The sequence below is a fragment of the Lemur catta genome, chromosome 2 (assembly GCF_020740605.2).
Source record: "Lemur catta isolate mLemCat1 chromosome 2, mLemCat1.pri, whole genome shotgun sequence".
Lineage (NCBI taxonomy): Eukaryota > Metazoa > Chordata > Mammalia > Primates > Lemuridae > Lemur > Lemur catta.
The window spans coordinates 99,798,955-99,820,055 of record NC_059129.1 but is presented as its reverse complement, the minus strand read 5'-3'; the positions used below and the strand labels follow the sequence as shown (position 1 = coordinate 99,820,055).

The following is a 21,101-nucleotide window of genomic DNA, read 5'->3' as shown; positions in this document are numbered from 1 at the left end:
AACCTTCCAGACACTGAGATTAAAATATTATGGCAGATGCCTTTTTCATTCTTTTCTAAGGATGATGTTCTTCAACTTAACACCAACCAATACTTTGAAAAAAAGAAAAATGTGTATAGATTGCTTTGATGTGAAAAAATGAATGGCAGTAAGAGATTAAGACATTTTCTTTTGCTTAGATTCCTACTTTTCTTCCAAATATCTGAACATAAAAGTGCCTAAGGCTCATATATGGCTTCTCTTCCCTTAACTACACTCACTCCCTTTTGGGACCTCATCCTGCACCTGGCTTAATCACCTTCTCTATGCTTATGATGCCTAAATTTCTATCTTCTGCCTCTTCTCTGCCTCTATCTTCTGACTCTAGCCTCACACCCAGTCACCTTCCTGCCCTCTCACTTGAATGTGCAGTTGGCATCTCAGACTTAACCTGTCCAAAACTGAATTCCTGAATTTCACTATCCCACCCAACCTGCTCCTCCAAGTCTTCTCCACCTCAACAAAGGTTGGCGTTCCAAATCCTGAATGTTTCTCAGCCCCTCACACCCTACGTACAATCCGTCAGCGAATGCTGTCAGTTCAGCCTTCAAAATGCATTCGGAATCTAACCATTTCCCGACACCACCATCACACTAAGCCACTGTCACCTCTTGGCTCAATGACTGCAACTGCCTCCTAACTGGTTTCTTTGCTTCCACCCTTGCCTCTTTATAGTCTATTTTCTACAGAGGTCAAAGTGATCCTCTAAAACACAAGTTAGATCAAAATTCTTCAATGATTTCTCATGCCACTCAGAGTCAATCTAAATCTTCCTCCCAAGGCCTAAAAGGCGTGAGTGATGTGAGGCCTCCTCCCATCATCAGTCCTCCTAGCTCAGGCTGTTCCAGCTGCCTTGGCCTCCTAGCTGTTGCCCAAGCACGCCCACAGGGCTTTTGCAAAGGCTGTGCTTCCTTCCTTGGGACACTCCCTTGCCCCTCCTCCCCCAGCTAGCTTCAGGGCAGACTCCCTCACATCCTCAGGTCCCTGCTTAAATGCCAACAGAGACCTTTACTCACCACTGCATCTAAAATAGCATTGTCCCTGCCTCTCTCTGTAATTTATGTTTCTTGTAGCCTTTACCATCTGAACGTTACATATGTATTTGTGCTGTCTATTCCAAGAGAATAGGGACGTCATTTTATGTGCTCACTGCCATACTCCCAGTGCCTAGAAAAGCACATAGCACATAGTAGATGCCCAATTAATTGATTTACTGAAATGTATACATCTCATAGACACTTTTTGAGGTTTATATTTGTTAAAGTTGCAATTCCTTGCCATATTTAGAGAGGATATGAAAAGAAAAAGCCTTTCCTAATTCCTACTTCCCAATTAATCACCTTCAGAAATTTCATAGCCTTTTAAGGCCTCCAGGGTACCAATTGCTATAACTCAAAATGTACACTACTTAAAAGCAGTAAATTTCTCAAAAGAAGACATGCAAATGGCCAACAGGTGTATGAAAAAATACTCAACCTCACTAATCATCAGGGCAATGCAAATCAAAACCACAATGAGATATCATCTTACTCCAGTTAGAATGGCTATTACCAGAAAGACAAAAGATAAGTACTGGTGAGGATATGGAGAAAAGGGAAACTTTACACATTGTTGGCAAAAATGTCAACTAGTACAGACATTGTAGAAACAGTATGAGGCCGGGCACGGTGGCTCACGCCTGTAATCCTAGCCCTCTGGGAGGCCGAGGCAGGTGGATCGCTCAAGGTCAGGAGTTCGAGACCAGCCTGAGCAACAGCGAGACCCCGTCTCTACTAAAAATAGAAAGAAATTATCTGGTCAACTAAAATATATATAGAAAAAAATTAGCCGGGCATGGTGGCACATGCCTGTAGTCTCAGCTACTCGGGAGGCTGAGGCAGTAGGATCGCTTAAGCCCAGGAGTTTGAGGTTGCTGTGAGCTAGGCTGACGCCACGGCACTCACTCTAGCCAGGGCAACAAAGTGACACTCTGTCTCAAAAAAAAATAAAATAAAATAAAATAAATAAAATAGGAACAGTATGGACGTTCCTCAAAAAGTTAAAAATAGAACTACTGTATGATCCAGCAATCCACTACTGGGTATATATCCAAAGGAAATGAAATCAGGGATATCTACTTTCCCATGTTTACTTCAGCACTATCACTAGCCAAGATATGAAATCAACCTAAGTGTCCGTCAACAGATGAATGGATAAAGAAAATGTGGTATATTGGGACCAGTTATCAAAAGAGGAAAAAAAAAAAAAAAAAAAGAAAATGTGGCATACATACACAATGGAATATTATTCAACCATAAAAAAAGAATGAAATCCTGTCATTGTGACAACATGGATGTACCTGGAGAACGTTATGTTAAGTGAAATAAGCCAGGCACAGAAAGACAGATACTATGTGTTCTCACTCATATGTGGGAGCTAAAAAGTTGATCTCATGGAAGTAGCAGAAAAGAGGTTACTGGAGGATGAGGAGGGTAGAGAAGGAAGAGGGAGATGGGGAGAGTATGTTCAATGGGTACAAAGTCACAGCTAGGAGGAATGAGTTCCAATGGTCTATTGCACAGTAGGTTGACTACAGTTAACAATAATGTATATTTTACAATAGCTAGAAGAGAGGATTCTGAAGGTTCTCACTGCAAAGAAATAAGGTTTGAGGTAATGGATTTACTAACTACCCTGATTTGCTCGCATATCAAAATATCACATTGTACCCTATAAATGTGTAATTATTATGTGTCAATTAAAAATAGAAATTTTTAAAAATCAGTAAAATGTACATGGTCTTTGGAAAATAATTTTACACATCAAAAAGATATTTAAATTGACATTTCTCTTAATACCATAAATTCCGCCCTAATAAATATATATTTGTATATTGACAAACCATCACTATAGTCTTTCCTTGGTCTCATCTCACTTATCTGGGGAGAGGGAAGCTGTTTTCTGAGAGAGGGGACTGGCAGAGGGAAGGCGCTGGCTGGGCTTCTAAGGTGCTTGCAGTGTCTAGTTCTTGGCTTGCGTGGTGCCTACTTGGGTGTTCACTTTATTATGTGTTAAACCGTACATTCACCTTCTGTGAACTTTTCCCTAAGTATGTTACATTTCAAAATGTTAAAGGTAAATAAATCAATGAACAGTCATAAAAGACGTATGTAACTCACACTTTACTTCCTCTAGAAAAGCCTAGATAAACTTTTTTCCATCTTCTACTATTGCCCATCCTGTGACGAGAAACTCTCTACCTGACAAAGCAGCCCACTTCCATTTCAACTACTCAAACCATTAGAAAGTTCCAAGTCAAAATTTACCTCTCTAATTTCTACTGGTCTTTCCTGGGACCTCCTATGAAATAACAGAAAGCATATCTAATAACAGAGAGCGTATCTAATTTCTCTTCCATCTGATCATCTTCCATCTATTCAAGGAGCCCAAATCTCAACAGTCACATTTCCTACTAAGTTGCCTTGAAGTTTTTAGTTCCTGATTTTTGAGGATCAAAAATCAGACTCTGTGATCTCTAATTTACCCAGTTTCTACATTCTGCACCATCAAATCATTTCTAAGATAAGAACAATAGCAACCAAGACTTTCAGTAGTCAATAGAATGCAAACAACATGAGTAAGAAGTGCCTTATCATTCACTGCGGAGATATTCTATCTCATTTTACTGAGACTCTAAACTTTTTTAAAACTGTGTACCCCATTAGTAAAAACATCTGAACATTCTCTGAATATACGGATATTTATAAATTGTACACATTATCATTGAACTAATATATTATGCATATGAGAAAAATACAAAAAAATAAAATCCTAAGAGGTAGAGATTTTAAGTAAAATCTAAAGAAGGTTTAGTGGTTTTTTTTTTTTCCCTGCATCTCAGGGTACGTCTTTCATATGCCCTGGGCTATGCACTCCACTTTAGAGACCACCTTCTTTAGTACTGTAGTCTGCACTTTCTATCCTAATTTCTTCCCCATCTGACATATTCCCATTTCCTTCAAAATATTCTTGCTGTTTCCTGTGATTTGTGAAACCAACATCCTAGGGGCTTGGGACAGCATTGTGTGAAAATATTAAAGGAAGTACCATGTGTGTTGGCTTCCATCCCACCTGAAATATCAGGGGCACATGCTTTGAATTACTTCCTCTGAATTACCACGAAGGTATGATCTGTTACTTAGCTTTGAATGAGTCTGGTTCCTCTGTGATAAGGAAAGCCACACATTAAAAATGTAATTTTTTCCCTACATTTCCTTTAATAAATCATTGTTTATAAGAGAGATGAATCATAGTAATATAGGTGCAAGAGAATCAGAATTTTATGTGCCTTATAAAAATATACCTTGTAGTCAGTAATTACTTAAGAGGACAACAAATTAGAGGCAAAATATCTTAAGTCCTCTCTTTCCAGTACTGCACTCACAAGAAAGCTTCACTAAAATTGCATTTGAAATAAAATACTTACATGCCCTGATGTACTTTAATGGAACAAGTCTTCTGCATTATACCAAATCCCTGCATTTCTTCAGTATCATCAAAGTAGGAATTTAGGAGTCCTAACCCTTCTGGTTCAGTATATAAGTCGATGTGACTAATTCTGTAATCCTGAAACAATATATATACATGCACACGTATTTAATAACAATTATACCAAGTATTCAACTCTATGGTAAGCTCATTATTCTTTTTCTTGCAACTATTTAAAAGCAGCTTTAGATACACATTTCACAGAGCTCCTGCCATTTTATCCCTTTCTGTTTTCATCCATGAATTAATAATAAGCCTCTTTCGAGGCAGACACTGCTTTAGTCATATATCTCAGTGTTAACATTCAAGCAAAGATCCTCAGAAATGTATTTTATTGGAGTTGTGGAATAAATTTCTTTATCGCCTTCTCACGTGGCCTTAAGGGTTTTGGTTCCTTTGCTCTGATATAACTATCCAACTCCAGACTAGTCTGCAGAATGGCTGCACTTGTAGTCTTCCTCAGCTTTTGTTTTGTGCCTATATACTCTGTTGTAATTCTCCTTGACTCTGAGTAAACATTTCTCTATGATGTTGGTTTCGTCTAAGTCATAAAGGCAAAAGCACACATTCATGCTGATTTACAAATCTCTGTACTTTGGTCACTGTTCCATGTCCTACATATTCATGGCCCATCACTCTTCAAAAGGCCTCTCCTGGCTGCATGCCTAAGCGTTAATCAAATATTTACTAAACATCTTCTACACTGAGTGAACTGAGGTATAGAAGAAATATTAACACTTAGGTTAGTTCAGGCGAGGCTCTTTCAAACATTACCAAAAAGAGCAACTTTAATGAACTGAAAAGGTGACTCTCTTGAATATATTAATATGTTGTGACTTAAGGTTCATCTTTTAAGAAACCATGCACACCATCAGTAAAGAAAATAGAATTCATGACATATCAGGAACCATAAACCATACCCTTTAACATAACATTATTCAGAAAAATTTAATTCAAGGAAATAAATCATAAAATTATAAACTACTAAATGTACAAAAATGTTCACAAAGCATTATTTGAAATAGTAAAAAACTAGAAACAACCTTAAGATCAACTGAAAGAAGAAATAATAAATACATGATGGTACCTCATTTATGTACTCAATGACAACACATCATTTCAATGGAATATGAGGCTCAGCTAAAACCCAAACTATGCATAACATGAAAAGCATTTGCTACATTAAGTCTGCCACTATCAGGTGAAACAAGAGATAACACTTTCCTTATCCCACCTTCCTGAATGTACCCAGATCCTCATCCCACCTGATTCTGACATCTCCCCCCAGGTGCAAATCCTGGAGAGATGTTACCAATGGAGTGTAGTACAGAGAGAAAAAAGAAAAGGATTGTGAACCACAGTGTTAAGTAAAAAAAAAAAAAAAAAAAAAAGAAAACAAAAAAGTAGAATATTGTCTTACAACTAGAGAAAAAGCAGATTAGAATATGGCCAAGAAAGGGTTGAGAATTCAAAAAATGAAGAGAAGACATGTCATGATGGTGAGATTCAGATATTTTTAAACATTGCTTTATTACCAATATTATTTGAGCAAGAAATGAAAAATCTGGGTAAAGTATTCCACTACTGAGGACATTTTGAAGTATGGCTCCTCCTGTCTTACTTAGGCTTATCACATTATGTACTTAAAGCCATTAAAAGATAAATCATTTAGAAAACCAATTATCATCTAAGTCACTCAAAAATGTTGACCTAGGAAATAGGTAACTCTTTCCTCTGCCAAAAACTATTACTCATTCTTAATCTCATTTTAGAGTCTTCCTTTTCTCTTTATTGCACTTTGACACTCATCTCTATTAAACCTTGGAATTTTCATTTTCTAGTTGGAAGACATCAGTACGTACATTTTTAAAACGTAAATCCCAAATCATCAAATCCCAATAGCCACAAAGAAAGACTCTGATAACACCTTCCTCATCAATAAATGAGAAACCAAGAAATTTTGCCCAATCCATAAAGTGGCCTCAAATATATCAAATAATATTTTATAAACTCACATGAAACGCCACAGTTGGACAACTAAATTATTTTTAGATTATTTGTTTTTCTAAAATAGAATGCCTATAAACCACTCAAGGTAATCAGAACTCATGAAAAAAACTAAGTAAAAGAAAAATCTGTTCATATGGAACTCATCAACACCAGGTTACTAATAAGTAAAACGCATTTAGGAGATGGGAATAGGAGGCCAGGAGCAAAAGATTTACCTTAAGGATGTACTGTGAAAAATATCTCACCAATTACAGTGTTTCTAATTCTTTAAAGTGAACAAAAATACTTAAGTCACAGAAATATATCCATAAAATACCAAATATTTTTCTCACTTATTTCATAAAATGAACATTCCCCTTAAAGTAAGAATGAATAGGTATTTGCTGAATGAATAAATGAAACCCAAATTTAACACAACCTACCTGGACCATAAGTCTGATTGAACCAATCACCACAGGCTTATCAGACTCTCCTTCCCAATTCTTTTCCAAAATTTCTTCTATACCCCAGAGATCAGAGAGTTCCAGTTCTCCTTCTTCCAAGGGGATAGAGTGCCCTTCAAAATTTGGCTTCTCATACAAAATCCAACTAAGAATAAAACACAACAAAACCATTAGCCACTCTTGGTGACAGAGGTTGTCATTACTCGAAAATTCTGGCTAATTGCTACTATATATGTATATATTAGTGATCAATGCTCTAGCAATTAAAATAGCATAAACTCTCCCTAACACTAAAACTTTACTGGGTATAATTAAGCCTCTGATAATTCAAGAACTATATCAGGATGTTAGAGAACTTTCAGTTATCAATATGAATGTTACACAGCTACTAATGTTCTAAGGCAGCAGTCCCCAACCTTTTTGGCACCAGGGACATTTCATGGAAGACAATTTTCCCATGGACGGGGTGGTGGGGTGGGGGATGGTTTCAGGATGAGTCAAGTGCATTACGTTTACTGTGCAGTCAAACGTCTCTGCTAATGATAATCTGTATTTGCAGCCGCTCCCCAGCAGATCATCAGGCATGAGATTCTCATAAGGAGTACACAACCTAGATCCCTCACATGTGCAGTTTACAGTGGGGTTCACGCTCCTACCACAATCTAATGACACCGCTGATCTGACAGGAGTTGGAGCTTATGACATGATGCGAGCGATGTGGAGTGGCTGTAAATATAGATGAAGCTTCACGGGCCCACCTGCTGCTCACCTCCTGCTGTGTGGCCCAGTGCCTAACAGGCCACTGACCAGTACAGGTCCACGGCCCCTGGCGGGGGGAGGGGGCGGCGGACCACAGTTCTAAGGAATTGCCAGTTAGTGGAGACTTATAAATAGTAAGTCAGATAAACGGGTGTTTACTGTAGTGGTGTTGTTTTTTTTTTCTCCTTATGTATATAGAAAATATTTCTCTTAGAGGGATTTTCACTTACATAGCACAGCCATATCAACAGATATGCTGACACAAAAGACTACAAGCATGTTAATGGGAAGCATTTTTTAAATATTCTTCCTAATAACAGCCAAACACTAAAGAAGAACCTCATGTCAACATGATAGTATAAGTGCTTAGGGTTTTGAGAAAAAGCCAACAAAAATTGCAAAAGAACAGAAAAAGCACTGTTCTATTAAAATTGTCACAAAATTTGTTTTTAGTGCAATTCTCAGTCTTCAAATTATAGAATAAAAGTAAACTGTTTTTCTAATGAATATGTTGAACATACAGAAAAATATCTTAAAATACCTAAAAATCTAATAGGAAAGATGTTACATATTTATTCAAATGGCAACCAAAATAAAAACTAATTTTTTAAACCATAAATATCTAGAATGCTACCTTCTTTATTTCAAAAATGTTTATAGATAGATACTGAAGATAAGTATTATGCCAAATTAGTTTTTTTTTTTAACTTGCCCTTTATTCAACTTCCTGTGCATTTTCAAGAGGCAATTAAGCTGGTAAACAATCTTAAAAACTGTCAAAGTATTTATATTTTCACCAGTTTCTTTATCAAAACTATCTTTTGTTGAAAAATTGGAAAGTAAATTAAATTTTAGGTTAGTCCTTCACTGAACTGTCACAAAAAAGTTAGCAAAAATGTCTTTCCTTATAGATTTTTAAAAAGTCACATCAGGCCTAGCAACATGACTAGTGCAATTCTTATCAACCTCATCTAAAACTCATTAACCAAAAGTATATTACGGACCCAGATGTATGACTACTCCAAAGCAATGTTATGTGGGGAAAAGAAGCTAGTTTTACTGCACTTTCTCAATTTTTCTCCCATAAACATGTATCACTCCTACAATCAGAAACATGATTAAAAACCATATTTTTTAGATACGAATTCCTTGTTTTACTATAAATAGTATTTTCTGCACTTTACATTGCTAAAGGCATAATTTTAAATAAGTAGTGAGGACCAAATAGGTAATTAAGAATGTAAAACACAAACACTGTTAAGTCAGGAACTTGAAGTGCCATTCTTACCATCCTCTTACAACTTTTATGAGTATCACTGGGGAGAGGTTCCAAGAACTGCAATCCTGAATGTCACTGAAAACTTCAATGCACTTCTCAGAGACATCGGGTTCACTGTATATCACTACCTACAAGAAAATGAAAGGGGCAGCACATTTTGTTGTACTCTATGAGACCAAAATAAAATAGAGACTAGAAATAGAAAATAATCTTACCTTTCCAGGTCGGGGATTGAGTTTATTTTGTACACTTCCTCTAAAAGTCTGTAATCAGATGAACAAGAACACAACAAATAATTACAACTTTCCATAACAGTCTTTTCTCCACCATGATCCTTTAAGTAGATCATATTTAATCTCACAATTTATCAATTTTGAAACATGTCCACCTTAATCTATAATAAAGTTGTTAAAACTCTTTGAGTTTACACTTCTAAATTAAGAGCTTTTTTTCCCCTCTAACTGAATTAGCCATTTCAATTTCTAGGATATTTTCACTAATACTAGAAAATTCAGGGCTCAAAAGTCAAACCTATGTTTTATGTCAGTTCACATAATAAAAACCGGTCTAAGAGATTATAATTCAAATAATCTCAGTATAATCTCAAAGAGAAATTAGAATATATTACTTACCTAGAAAGAGTTGAATCAATTTTATGTATTCATATACATACCCTACCTAAATTTATCAATGTTTTTTCATAGAAATATCTACCATCACATAACTACTAGTCTAAATAAAAGTGTTTATGTTATATTTCACAATGTACATTCCATATGGTATATTTAATCCTTTTTTTGATGGACAAATATATTTTTAAATGGCTCCAAAAATTAATCATTTTCAAGACTATCTGACAAGACCAGTAAAACTAGAAATGCATAAGATAATAAAAATAATTATACATGTAAAAATATTACAAAACATGGACAACTTTCAATGCCAACCTGGATGCCTATTCTAAGAACTGCCTTTGATCTATTGCTCTTTCATCATACTACAGTGTAAGATGCTCACAAGCCCATAAGGTTCCACTAGAGTGTTATTAGAGACCAAAATGGCATGTACTCTTTTATATATATATATATATATATATACACTTGAGAAATAGATAAACTGAAGAAAAGGCCTAAGATTTAAAACAAAACTCAAAGCCCAGACCCTAAAGACAGATAAAATTTTTTTTAATCATAAAAAGGCCTAGAAAAAGTATAAAGCATTTTGTTTCTCCTTTTTACACCATTCAACTTGGTTTTCATAGTGAAACTCTGTATATTCTGTTGTCAGACTCTGTCAGACTGTAGTCAAATAAGAGAAATGATCTAAGAATAATTAAAAAGAACAAAGCCATAATGAATGGAAAGTAGACTAGAGCAAATTTTCTGCTTGAGAGAAATAGTTAGGAATTTCGTGATGTCTGAGTACTATAGGCTGATTCAGTCTTATTTGTTTACAGCAGTGGTCGCCAAAGTATGTTCCAGAGGCCCCTGGAGTTCCCCAAGGTCCTTTCAGGGAGTGCACGAGGGAAGTCAAAACTATTTTTATAATAAGGAGAGGTTATTTGCCTTTCCCATCTTCTCTCACAGGTGTCCAGTGGAGTAAGGCTCCATGACATGGGATGACATCATTGCTCTGACGGCTGATGGAACGTGCACTTGTGTGTTCTGGTGTTTTACAATTTTCTCAGTGTTAATTTCTAATATAGTAAATTCTGATAGGCATATCCCATATAAACAAAAGCTCTTTGGAGTTCCCAATAATTTTTAAATGTAAAAGGGTCCCAAGACCAAAAAGTTTGAAACCCACTGGGTTTATGAAATTACATGAAAAGGGTATCTGCGCCTCTGTTGGAAACCCAACTATATATTTTGAAAGAGCTTCCAAAATCACATCCTACGATAGGATTGTAGCAAAGGCCCACTACACTGAAACACGCTGCAGTCCCAGGCACAGATGAGGAAGGGTGCAGGGTATTTGCTGTCTGGAAAAACTGTGCTGAATCACGGTCTGCACTTGCCGGTTCACAGGGTGGCCACCAGAATACGAGCTCCACTCAGGTGTCCAGGCTGGTAGAACTGATCTCTAAATCTTATATTCTGCTTTCCTCTTTCACTGTCCTTCTTCAACATTGAGTATTAAACTTGGTAACAAAAAGACAAGCTCACACCAAAAACTGAATAAAGAAAACAACTTCTGGCAGTCAAATAAAAGAAGATGCAGAAATCAAAATTGTTCCTCAAAATCATATTTTGTTGTTCTATTATATTAAAAGAAAGATCCAACAGAAACCAAAATTCTTTACTCCCCATAACTTTGCAGGAAAAAATTATTTCCCTAATTAAAATTGTTTCTCAACAAAGAGAAAATACTTTCTCAATTGCATGGGATAAACACATATTGCTACTTAGGGGAAGAAAGGGAATCTTACAGTGTGAGAAAGGGAATTAGGAAAGTTTCCTTTCCAAATAGAGGAGGCTGCTTCATAAATCTTCAAAATTCCAAGGATAGTATTGAACATTTTTATACAGAAGAGATAAGAAAAAGTATCTTGTCTGTCTCTGAACTCTCAAAGCACCTTATCTATACCTTTCATGATACAACATACAAATTCACAGGTGCCTTAAAATATCTGTAGCTTAATCTCCCTGCTAGACTACAAATGCCTTGAGAGAAGAATCTTAATATCTTTTTTCCTGGACCCTCACAGACCCCTGTACATAGCAGGTTTTCAAATATGTGATGAATAAATAGAAAACTATCGTACATAAGCATAACCATTTCTAAACAAATAACATGAGTTGCTCCTCATCCGTCTCTCCCCTCGCTTTATAAATACCCCAAATAAATGATCATATGCAGTTACTTACCATTGTATCTGATAACGACATTCCAGAAAAAGAAATGCTTGGGTCAAACCGGCTTGATTTGAAAAGACCCACAAAGGCGGTGTCACTGTTTCCATAGTTCGGCAAGTTTGATTTTGAAACACTTTCAATATGATTTGCCTTTTCTGTATTGTCGTTGTTCTTCAGTTTTGAAAATTCAGAAAATTTAGTTTCTGGCAAGTGTAGGTTGCTTCTTGAATCTAGATCTTCTTCGGCTTCCTCTTTTTGCAGGGATTTTTCCATGTGGCTTGGACTTTTCAAACCTGAATGAGATGCATTTGATGAGTCGAAGTTAAAGACCTTTAAGGAGTTGCTGGGTGGAAGATTTGGCTTTTCTTTGTTTGAACCACAGGGCGGGGCACCCTCAGTCACAGGCTGTGGCACCGAAGACTGAGATAGGGAACTGTTCTGAGAAGTGCTGAAAGTTGTGGTCATAGTATTGACTGATGTCACAGAGGGAGAAAAGATTTTGTCTTGTGGTAGGGAAGACAACAAGCTTGAAAAAAGTGTACTTTTTTCTAGCCTCGATCTCTTAACTCCACCATTTGTGATATCCCTGTTCTCTTTGTCATTTATTTCTGGAGTCACCACAGTTTCATTTTTCCCATTAGTGTTAGTGTGCAAGGACTTGAAGAGAATACTCTGTTCGGTGGATGCACGTTTGGGTCTCAGTTTGGATTTTGTGTCAAGGTTCTGCATCAAATGTAAAGCCGGTGACATTTCTGATTGGCTTTCCTTCTTCTTCCCCAAACCAAAGGTGAACACATTGGGATCTAACACCTTTTCTAAATTGTCTTCATGAATTGGAGGCATGGCAAAGTGAGGGGCAGGAGAGTTGGGCACCCTGGCCTTCTTTTTCTTCTGGGGCACACAAACTGCACTATCCATCTTTTTTATAATTTCAGTGAATTTTTCCATATCAGAAGAAGAATCAAATACACTATCATCACTATCAGCAGAAACGTTCAAAAGACTGGCAGGGCTATTTTGGCCATTCACAGCATTTTGATCTGGCTTTTGAGCAGTTTCTAAATGATTTCTGCTGTTGGGAGAGTTGGTGGGACTGGATTCAGTCGTCAGGGGTGTTTTGTTGCCTGGACTTTGCGCCTGAATAGGCAGAGTTCTCTCTGATTCTGACGGCATGACTTGCGGGACAGATTTGGCCACGTGTTCTGCTTTGCAATGAGTGTGTTTGGGTGATGTGCTCTTATTGCCCACTACTTCCTCTTGCTGGGGAGCACAGCTTGCAACGGAAACCACCTCAAGTTCATTATTGTGACAACTTGGCAACTGCATTTCTCTAACTTCAGAGCTATCTGAGATGATGTGGGAGCTCACGTCCTGGGTGCTCTCCACGGGGAGCACAAAGGACCTGACCTGGACCAGGACCTTGGATGGACCCTCACTTCCCACAGCCTCCGGACTGGGCTCTGTGGACAAAGGAGGGCTTGTTTCTCCTCCAAGTTTGGAGGGTGGCATTTTCTCATTATTCTGATGAGACACAGGCAAAATACAGTTTTCTGACACTTTTAGATCAGTGCACGGAAGATTGCTTATGGGAGATTGAACACATGAGTCTTCGGGAACATCCACGGGAATGGGTGCAGACGGTGAGAGAGAAGGCCCATTAGATGACTCCGCTGGAGGCTGTGAGTCAGAAAATTCATCCTGTGGCTTTGGTAAGGCTGTTGGAGGTAAATCTTTGGTATTAACAATGGTGGGGACATCTTGTGCTGTATCAGTCACATCTTCAAGTACACATCTTTTGCTGTCAACAGTCTTTGAGTCGTCCTCTCTAAAGAGCTCATGGTCCTTGACAGGAATCAGAGCAGTAGCCACCGGTTCTGAAGGACAGCCAGCATCTGTCTGCACATCTGCTTTATCACCTTGGTTAGGCTGAGAACCAAGAGCTTGACCCTCAGTAGGCACTGCTTTCATTCCTCCGGTCACTGGTGGAATCTCTTCTTCAGGGAGAGGAACTTTGGCTTCTGCAGAGGTTTCCTTCACCAGCACACTGTTCTGGTGACTGTTTGGCACTACTTTCTTCTCAGGCTGCTCCATCTCTTTGGCTTTTTTAGCTAAATTCAGCTTCGCCCTTCCAACAAATGTTTTATTAGAGGCAGGCGTGCTCCTCGTGCTTCGAATGTCAGTGTGTCTTGGGCTATTATTTGCCCGTTTGTTTTCAAATAAGGAGATTTTAGTGGCAGTGTTTCCTTTATGAACTGGCTGGCTAAATGGATTATGTTCATTTCCCAAGCTGTCAAGATTCTTAGGGGTTTTAAGATTTAGTTCCACATGTTTGGGCTTGGCAGGGCTATGAGAAAAAAGCAGTAAGACAGTTATTGACCTAATTTTAAAAAGTGGGACACACAAACCAATTTATTACAAAACATCTTCCTGGTACATAACATTTGTTTTTTAATGAAACTATTTTTAAACAATCCTAAGTACACTATCAAGCATTTTTAATAGATATTTTGCTTGTATGAAAGATGACAAGATTATATAGCTAAGTAACTCTAGGGATGAGGCATTAACAAGTTTACCGAGTACCTAATATGTATGCACAGTGCTTGGCATGAGACTTGGAAGACATTTCAGAGCCTGAAGAACATTAGAACAGATTTAAATATTTAATGCATTCCCATACTTTAAATACGTAAATGATTTCCCTAATATCAAGTATGTATTTTTATTTTATCATAACTTTTTTTTACATTACCTCAAAAGCCTAGATTATAAAAAATATCCATCTATTATTGACCTCTTTGGATACTTTATTCCTCTTATCCTTCCCCCATAAAATTTTTCTCCGATTATATAAATGTGTTCACTGTAGAAATTTGGAAAATAAAAAACCTTATAATCCTACCAGAGGACAGCCCTGTTAACATTTTAGTACATTTCCAGTCTTATGTGCATAATTAAATATTTTTAATAGAACTGAGATTATTCTGTTCATAGAGTTTGGTATCTTATATTTTTTTAGGCAATAAGATGACTTAACCTTGTAGGTAACATTTTTCAGGATACTAAAAAATTTGTTTGAAAAGTTTTCTTAAAGCTACATAAAGGTCCATCATGTTTGTACCATAATTTACTTATCAATTATTCAATTGTTGGTTTTGTCACCACTTCTTGGGCAAAGAGAGTCTCCTCTGTGTCACATTTCTTGGGTATAATTACCCCCCGATGGAAATAATAAGTCTTTGAATGTACACAGTGCTTTCTTTCAGAGAAACAAGATGTGCTCTGTTTGACTCGCTGGCGCCAGTTCTGGCTGTCATGTTAATTATCTGTGTGAACTTGGTAAGTTACTTTCCCTCTCTGGACTCCACTTTCTCTATCTATGAAAAAACTACATGGTTTAGAACTGAGTTATTTTTACCGCCCCCCCCCCAAATTATGGTCAAAGGAATCTTTGGTGTTCCCTTCAAGGGCTGCAGTTGGGGATAGTGGGGACTAAAGGATGGGGCCGTGCACCCTCCTTTCAACCAGAATCACTCCCACTTATCTGTGTTATATATTGCTTCTATATAAGCTTTACCAGAAGAAAGGCTTCCAAAGCTTAAAAAAAAATGTCTAAACCACTGGTCTAGTGGTTTATAAGACGAGAGAGATAAATAATAACCACCATCAGCCACTGACTGCCAAGCATTTGAGCAATGCTTCCTATGCCTTACCTAATGTACAACTTTATACGTTCTATTTTAAGACGAGGAAGCTGAGGCTTAGAGAAGTAACTTCCCTGAGGCCACACAGGCAGTGAGTGACAGGCCATGACTTGAAGCCAGGTACTCTGGTTTCAGGTGCCATACTCCTGACCACTACACTATTCTGCTTCCCCAGATGGGGCCAAACTAGACTCGCCTGAATGAGCTCCTCTGGTTCTTTCCATCTTTATCATTTAAAAAGTCAAGGAATTATCATGAGCTCTATAAGAAAGTAATCAGACTTTAGAGGCCACCTTGATAATAAGAACACAAAAGCAGAGAAGCGCTGAAATCTAATGCTGTCTACAGCATGGACTTGGCCTTCAAGAAGGCTAGGCCCGGCCGGGCCGGTGGCTCACGCCTGTAATCCTAGCACTCTGGGAGGCCGAGGCAGGTGGATCGCTCGAGGTCAGGAGTTCGAGACCAGCCTGAGCAAGAGCAAGACCCCGTCTCTACTAAAAATAGAAAGAAATTATCTGGCCAACTAAAATATATATATAGAAAAAAAATTAGCCGGGCATGGTGGCCCATGCCTGTAGTCCCAGCTACTCGGGAGGCTGAGGCAGTAGGATCGCTTAAGCCCAGGAGTTTGAGGTTGCTGTGAGCTAGGCTGACGCCATGGCACTCACTCTAGCCAGGGCAACAAAGCGACACTCTGTCTCAAAAAAAAAAAAAAAAAAAAAAAAAGAAGGCTAGGCCTGACAAGCTTCTGGAAGGGACAGGCAGTATGATTTCGGGTAAGGCACTTTCTAGATAAAATGGGAAGACTGAGCTAGTTACTATCAAGTCTCTCTAAAAGCAGCACTGAGAATTCATATGTTCATCTTTTTTTTTTTTTTTTTGGTACAGAATCTCACTCTGTTGCCTGGGCTACAGTGCAGTGGCACAATCACATCTCACTGTAACCTCAAACTCCTAGGCTAAAGCAATCCTCCTGCCTCAGCCTCCTGAGTAGTTAGGACTACAGGAGCGCACCACTATGCCCAGATAATTTTTCCATTTCTTGTAGAGACAGAGTTTCGCTCTTGCTCAGGCTGGTCTCAAACTCATGGCCTCAAGCAATCCTCCAGCCTCAGCCTCCCAGAGTGCTAGGATTACTGGCATGAGCTACCTCACCCAGCCTATTTTCATCATCTTAAATTTTATGTAAATACTAAATTTGATCTATGCTCATAAATTTCTCCCAGGCATTGCTTTCCCCAGTCTCTCCATAAGATATCTAGCCTCCCTTATTACAGGCCCATATCTTAAATTTGAAAGCAAGATGAACTTATAAGCATTTCCTTAAAGATTAAAGTATAAAATCAGTGAGATGATCAGATAAAGAGCTTATATATACTATCAATTAATGAGGGATGGTCTCATATCAGAGAATATACTTTTTAAAAATTCTCACTAATCAGCTGAAGAAACTACTCAATTCAGACATCAAAGTGTATCTTATGATGTAAATAAAAAATGCTACAGGTTAGCCAACAAGTTACCTTAAGGGCAGGAAACACACATCTGCACATTAAAGATTTACACCAAGATCAAAATACATTTTACAACCAAACTTTCTGTGCTATTAAGTTCTGCTACCAAGAGTCACTACAATTAACCTACTTCAGACTGATTAAAAGGAAGGCTCCTATAATTCATGTTGTAATGCCTTCATTATAATGAGACAGGGGAAAATAATCTAGAGTCTCAAAGGCCCTAGTTATAAGAGGAAAATTTTCCTTATTCTAAATGTACCATTTTAAGAATTTCAACTTTCAGCACTTGGTAGAGAACTCGAAGGAAGAATTTTTCTAGCAGCATAAAGAAACCATGCTGCTTCACAGTCACTATCTTTCAGGAAATATGAAATGGTTTTTCTAACTCTTCAATCTCAGATTGTTTTAAAAATTAATCTGATTAACATTTGTACTTGCAATACAGTCATAGGAAGAATTAAAGGGTCTAAAAAAAACCCATCAGAAATAGGTCAAAGGACTAGAAAAAATTATTAATTTTCCATTTCAATAATTTGCCAGTTCACCATGTGCAAGGCACTGTGCAAAACAAAATTAAATAAACTGAGTGGTAAAGAAAATTTTTAGGTAAAAAATAATCAGAACTGAGAGACATTTCATTTAGTTCTATAGGAAACAGCACGTGAAGAAATGTTTCATCGTAAGATCATCTTCCCTGTTTACCCTATTCCTTAACAGGTTTCTGGCTTTTCTACCGGTGTCTTCTGATTGGAAACAGGTGAAGCGTCCTGAATTAGGTACACAGCAACGTTTCTCTAAGGCTCACACTTACGAGGTTTCAGCTTTCAGTCACACTGGTCTTCTACAAATAATGGGCATCATACACTCAGGTTATTTCTACAATGCTACCATGGCAGAATAAATAGCTGACTCTATCAAAGATCTCTAGGTTGACAGCTGGTGAGGTAGTTCACGTTATTCATTAAGCACATTTTCCTCTCAAGTGTTTACCAAACAGACCTCCTATTCTGAAGCTTACTTATCCAAGAAATCAAATAGAAGGAAACCATTTACTTCAAGAATGATAATGTTGTGAAAATACCAGCTCTTTTAACATTTGTTAAATTCACATGTGTGAGTGTAGGAAAAACGTGAGTGTTTAATCATTTTCATCTGTACTAACTGGTGAATGGGGAGCAGGAGTGTGGGAAGGGAGGTTCTTTTTTTTTTTTTTTTTTGAGACAGAGTCTCACTCTATTGCCTGGGCTAGAGTGAGTGCCGTGGCGTCAGCCTACCTCACAGCAACCTCAAACTCCTGGGCTCAAGCGATCCTATTGCCTCAGCCTCCCGAGTAGCTGGGACTACAGGCATGCACCACCATGCCTGGCTAATTTTTTCTATATATTTTTAGTTGTTCATATAATTTCTTTCTATTTTTAGTAGAGACAGGGTCTCGCTCTTGCTCAGGCTGGTCTCGAACTCCTGACCTCAAGGGATCCACCCGCCTTGGCCTTCCAGAGTGCTAGGATTACAGGCGTGAGCCACCACGCCCGGCCAGGAGGTTCTTAACAGTTTTATAGCGCCCTCCCTCTTCTGTCCACCTACACAAACGACATTTATCATTAGGGCACAGTGATTCTTCCTCCCTTCCACTTCCCCAGCCTTTACAGATGGTAACAACCATTTGGCAGTTTAATCAGATATCACCTCATATTGTTACTTGATTTGTGTGTTTCTTGTATGCCAGAAGGGGCCATAAAATTTTCAAGGGCAACAGTTGAATCATCGATGTAGTTTTTTTCTCCCCATAGTACCTAACACAATACCACATACAGAAGGTACTCAATAAATATTTGTAAAATCAATAAACTTAACAGTAGTCACAGTCTGTTGTTTTGTGTCCTATCACCTAGCAAATAATCTGCCAGTAAGAACACTGATATTTCTCCATTGCAATAACTTAAAACTACTTTTCAACCTGGAGGCAAAAATATCACCAGATTGCCTAACATTATAAAGGGAAAGCAGCAACCAAGATAATCGTATGGGGGGCTTTTTTTTTAAAAGCTTTAGGCCAATAATGCACTAAGTTCCATAAAAGGTTCTGTGAATTCTCTTAAACTCACACATGTCAAAGCTACTGGGTCATACAGAACATACGTATATATCAGTGTTTGCTCCAAGTTTTGAAATTCAACGCATGTGTGTTTTAAGAACGTCCTACTCTGGAACACACGTGTACATCTTGAATGAAAAAAGAATTAACCCGTGTCAAGCCACGAAGTCTTATTTCTATACGTAAGCACTGAGCCTCAAGGGATATCCTGTTTTTACTTAAATCATATATTAACATAGGAATTAACCGAGGCGGCAGCCACATGTGTAACTGTTAACTGTGTAGACTGGCCCTTCACTAAGTTCAACACATGGAGGCAATTCTGTGCACAGTCATTTCTTCCACAAATGGAAGACCCCGAGCCTCTCAGAGCGGCGCCCCAGCGCGTCTGCCACACTCGGCCCGGACCCATTCCGCAGCTACTTACAGGGTCACTTTGGTAGTCACCGTGGACCTGCCCGCACCGAAATGGTTCCTGGGCTTCAAGCCGTCGGCGTCAGCAGCTCCAGAGGCTCCTGCCGATCTGCCCAGCTCTTTGCTTCGACCTCCCTCCGCCCGGCCGTCGAAGTGGTTGGGCAGAGGGCCCCGCTTGTGCTCGGGCTTGATCTCCGGCAGCAGCGAGCTGCTCCTGACCGTGAGCTCGCGGGGGACGACCCGCGCCGCCTCCTCCCCGCTCTCGGCCGCCGCGCCCTTGGTGCCTTGGGACTCCCTGCCCGGAACCCGCGGGCCGCTGGCGGGCGGGGTGGGCACGGCCTCGGGGGCGCGGTTCCTGCCCTTCCTCTTGGTGGGGGACGAGGTCGGGAGCGGCTGTTTGCTCCGCTCCGACTCCCCCCGTAGCTGCCCTCTGGGGCCGGGGCTGGGTTTGGACTCCGGACTCGCGGCGGAGGCAACGCCCCCGTCAGGGGCCGCCCGCGGAGATTTCACTTTCTTTTCGGCGGAGACGCTGTCCTTGGCCGGGTTTGGCGCCACCTCGTCGTCGAACACCGCGTCGTCCCTCGCCGTGCTCTCGGGCAGCTCGACTTCTGCACCGGGGGAGTCGGTGGATTTCTGCGACTTCCTCCGCTTCCCAGACCTGCGACCGCTCGACCTCTTCTCCATGTCGTCCCAGTCGCCGCAATCTTCTGCCCTGGCAGTAATCACGACCGGCTCGTCCACCTGCTCCACTTCAGTCTTACTTAAGTAGATGTCCAAAGTCAACACTTTAGCGGGATGAGGGCGGTCGCCCGGCTGGGAATCGCGCCTTTCGGGCCGGGCTGTGCCGTTGGCCTGCCCCGAGCCGCCCCTATTCTCGGCGTGCTTGGCTGGAGAGTCACCTGTCGGAGCAGATGCGTCCTCGGGGGGCTGGCTGCGCGCGTCTAGGGGCCCCAGAGAGCCTCCTCCGGCACGCAGGCTGGGGACTCCGTCAGGGGCCTCGCCTAGTCCTTCTGCCGGCAGCTCCCGGACGGGCGACCCCAGCACACCCCTCGCACCCCGGGAGGTCACCTGTTCGCGGCCAGAGCCCAGCGAAGCGTCCTCCCCCGGACTGCGGGCGGGCGTCTCTAAGTCCTCTTGCCTGGAGGAATTCCCTGGCGAGGAATGCAGCTGCTTGGCAGCGGTGGTGGCATCTGGGAAAGTCTCTCCCTCTGCCTCCAGAGGTTCTAATTGGGGTGAATCACTTTCATGGCACTGCTGCACAGCCGCAGCCGCTGCACTGCTGCTGGAGCAAGGTGACAGCTCGGCCTCAGGGGACCACGCCTGGACGCAGTTCTCCGAGTGCTCGCCTTCTGCCTCTTGGGGTCTCTCCTGGGGGGAGCCCTCCTCGCTCGTGTCCGTTTGCTTTGGCTGGTTGCTCTGAGATTTACTCTTCTCATTCTCTCTTTCAGGGAGTTTAGAA

General features: G+C 40.0%; 1 protein-coding gene across 1 annotated transcript in view; it reads right to left on the bottom strand.

Moving 5' to 3' along the window:
• CRYBG1 (crystallin beta-gamma domain containing 1) overlaps positions 1 to 20,360 on the bottom strand; it is a 47,678-nt gene extending 27,318 nt beyond the window's left edge. The window contains exons 1-6 of the mRNA XM_045544108.1: positions 19,656 to 20,360; positions 11,925 to 14,256; positions 9,273 to 9,320; positions 9,067 to 9,185; positions 6,999 to 7,164; positions 4,505 to 4,644 (exon numbers count right to left, since the gene is read on the bottom strand). Coding sequence (XP_045400064.1) covers positions 4,505 to 4,644; positions 6,999 to 7,164; positions 9,067 to 9,185; positions 9,273 to 9,320; positions 11,925 to 14,256; positions 19,656 to 20,326 — 3,476 coding nt within the window. The 5' untranslated portion in view covers positions 20,327 to 20,360. The remainder of the gene's footprint in view (positions 1 to 4,504; positions 4,645 to 6,998; positions 7,165 to 9,066; positions 9,186 to 9,272; positions 9,321 to 11,924; positions 14,257 to 19,655) is intronic.
• Positions 20,361 to 21,101: the final 741 nt, after the last annotated feature.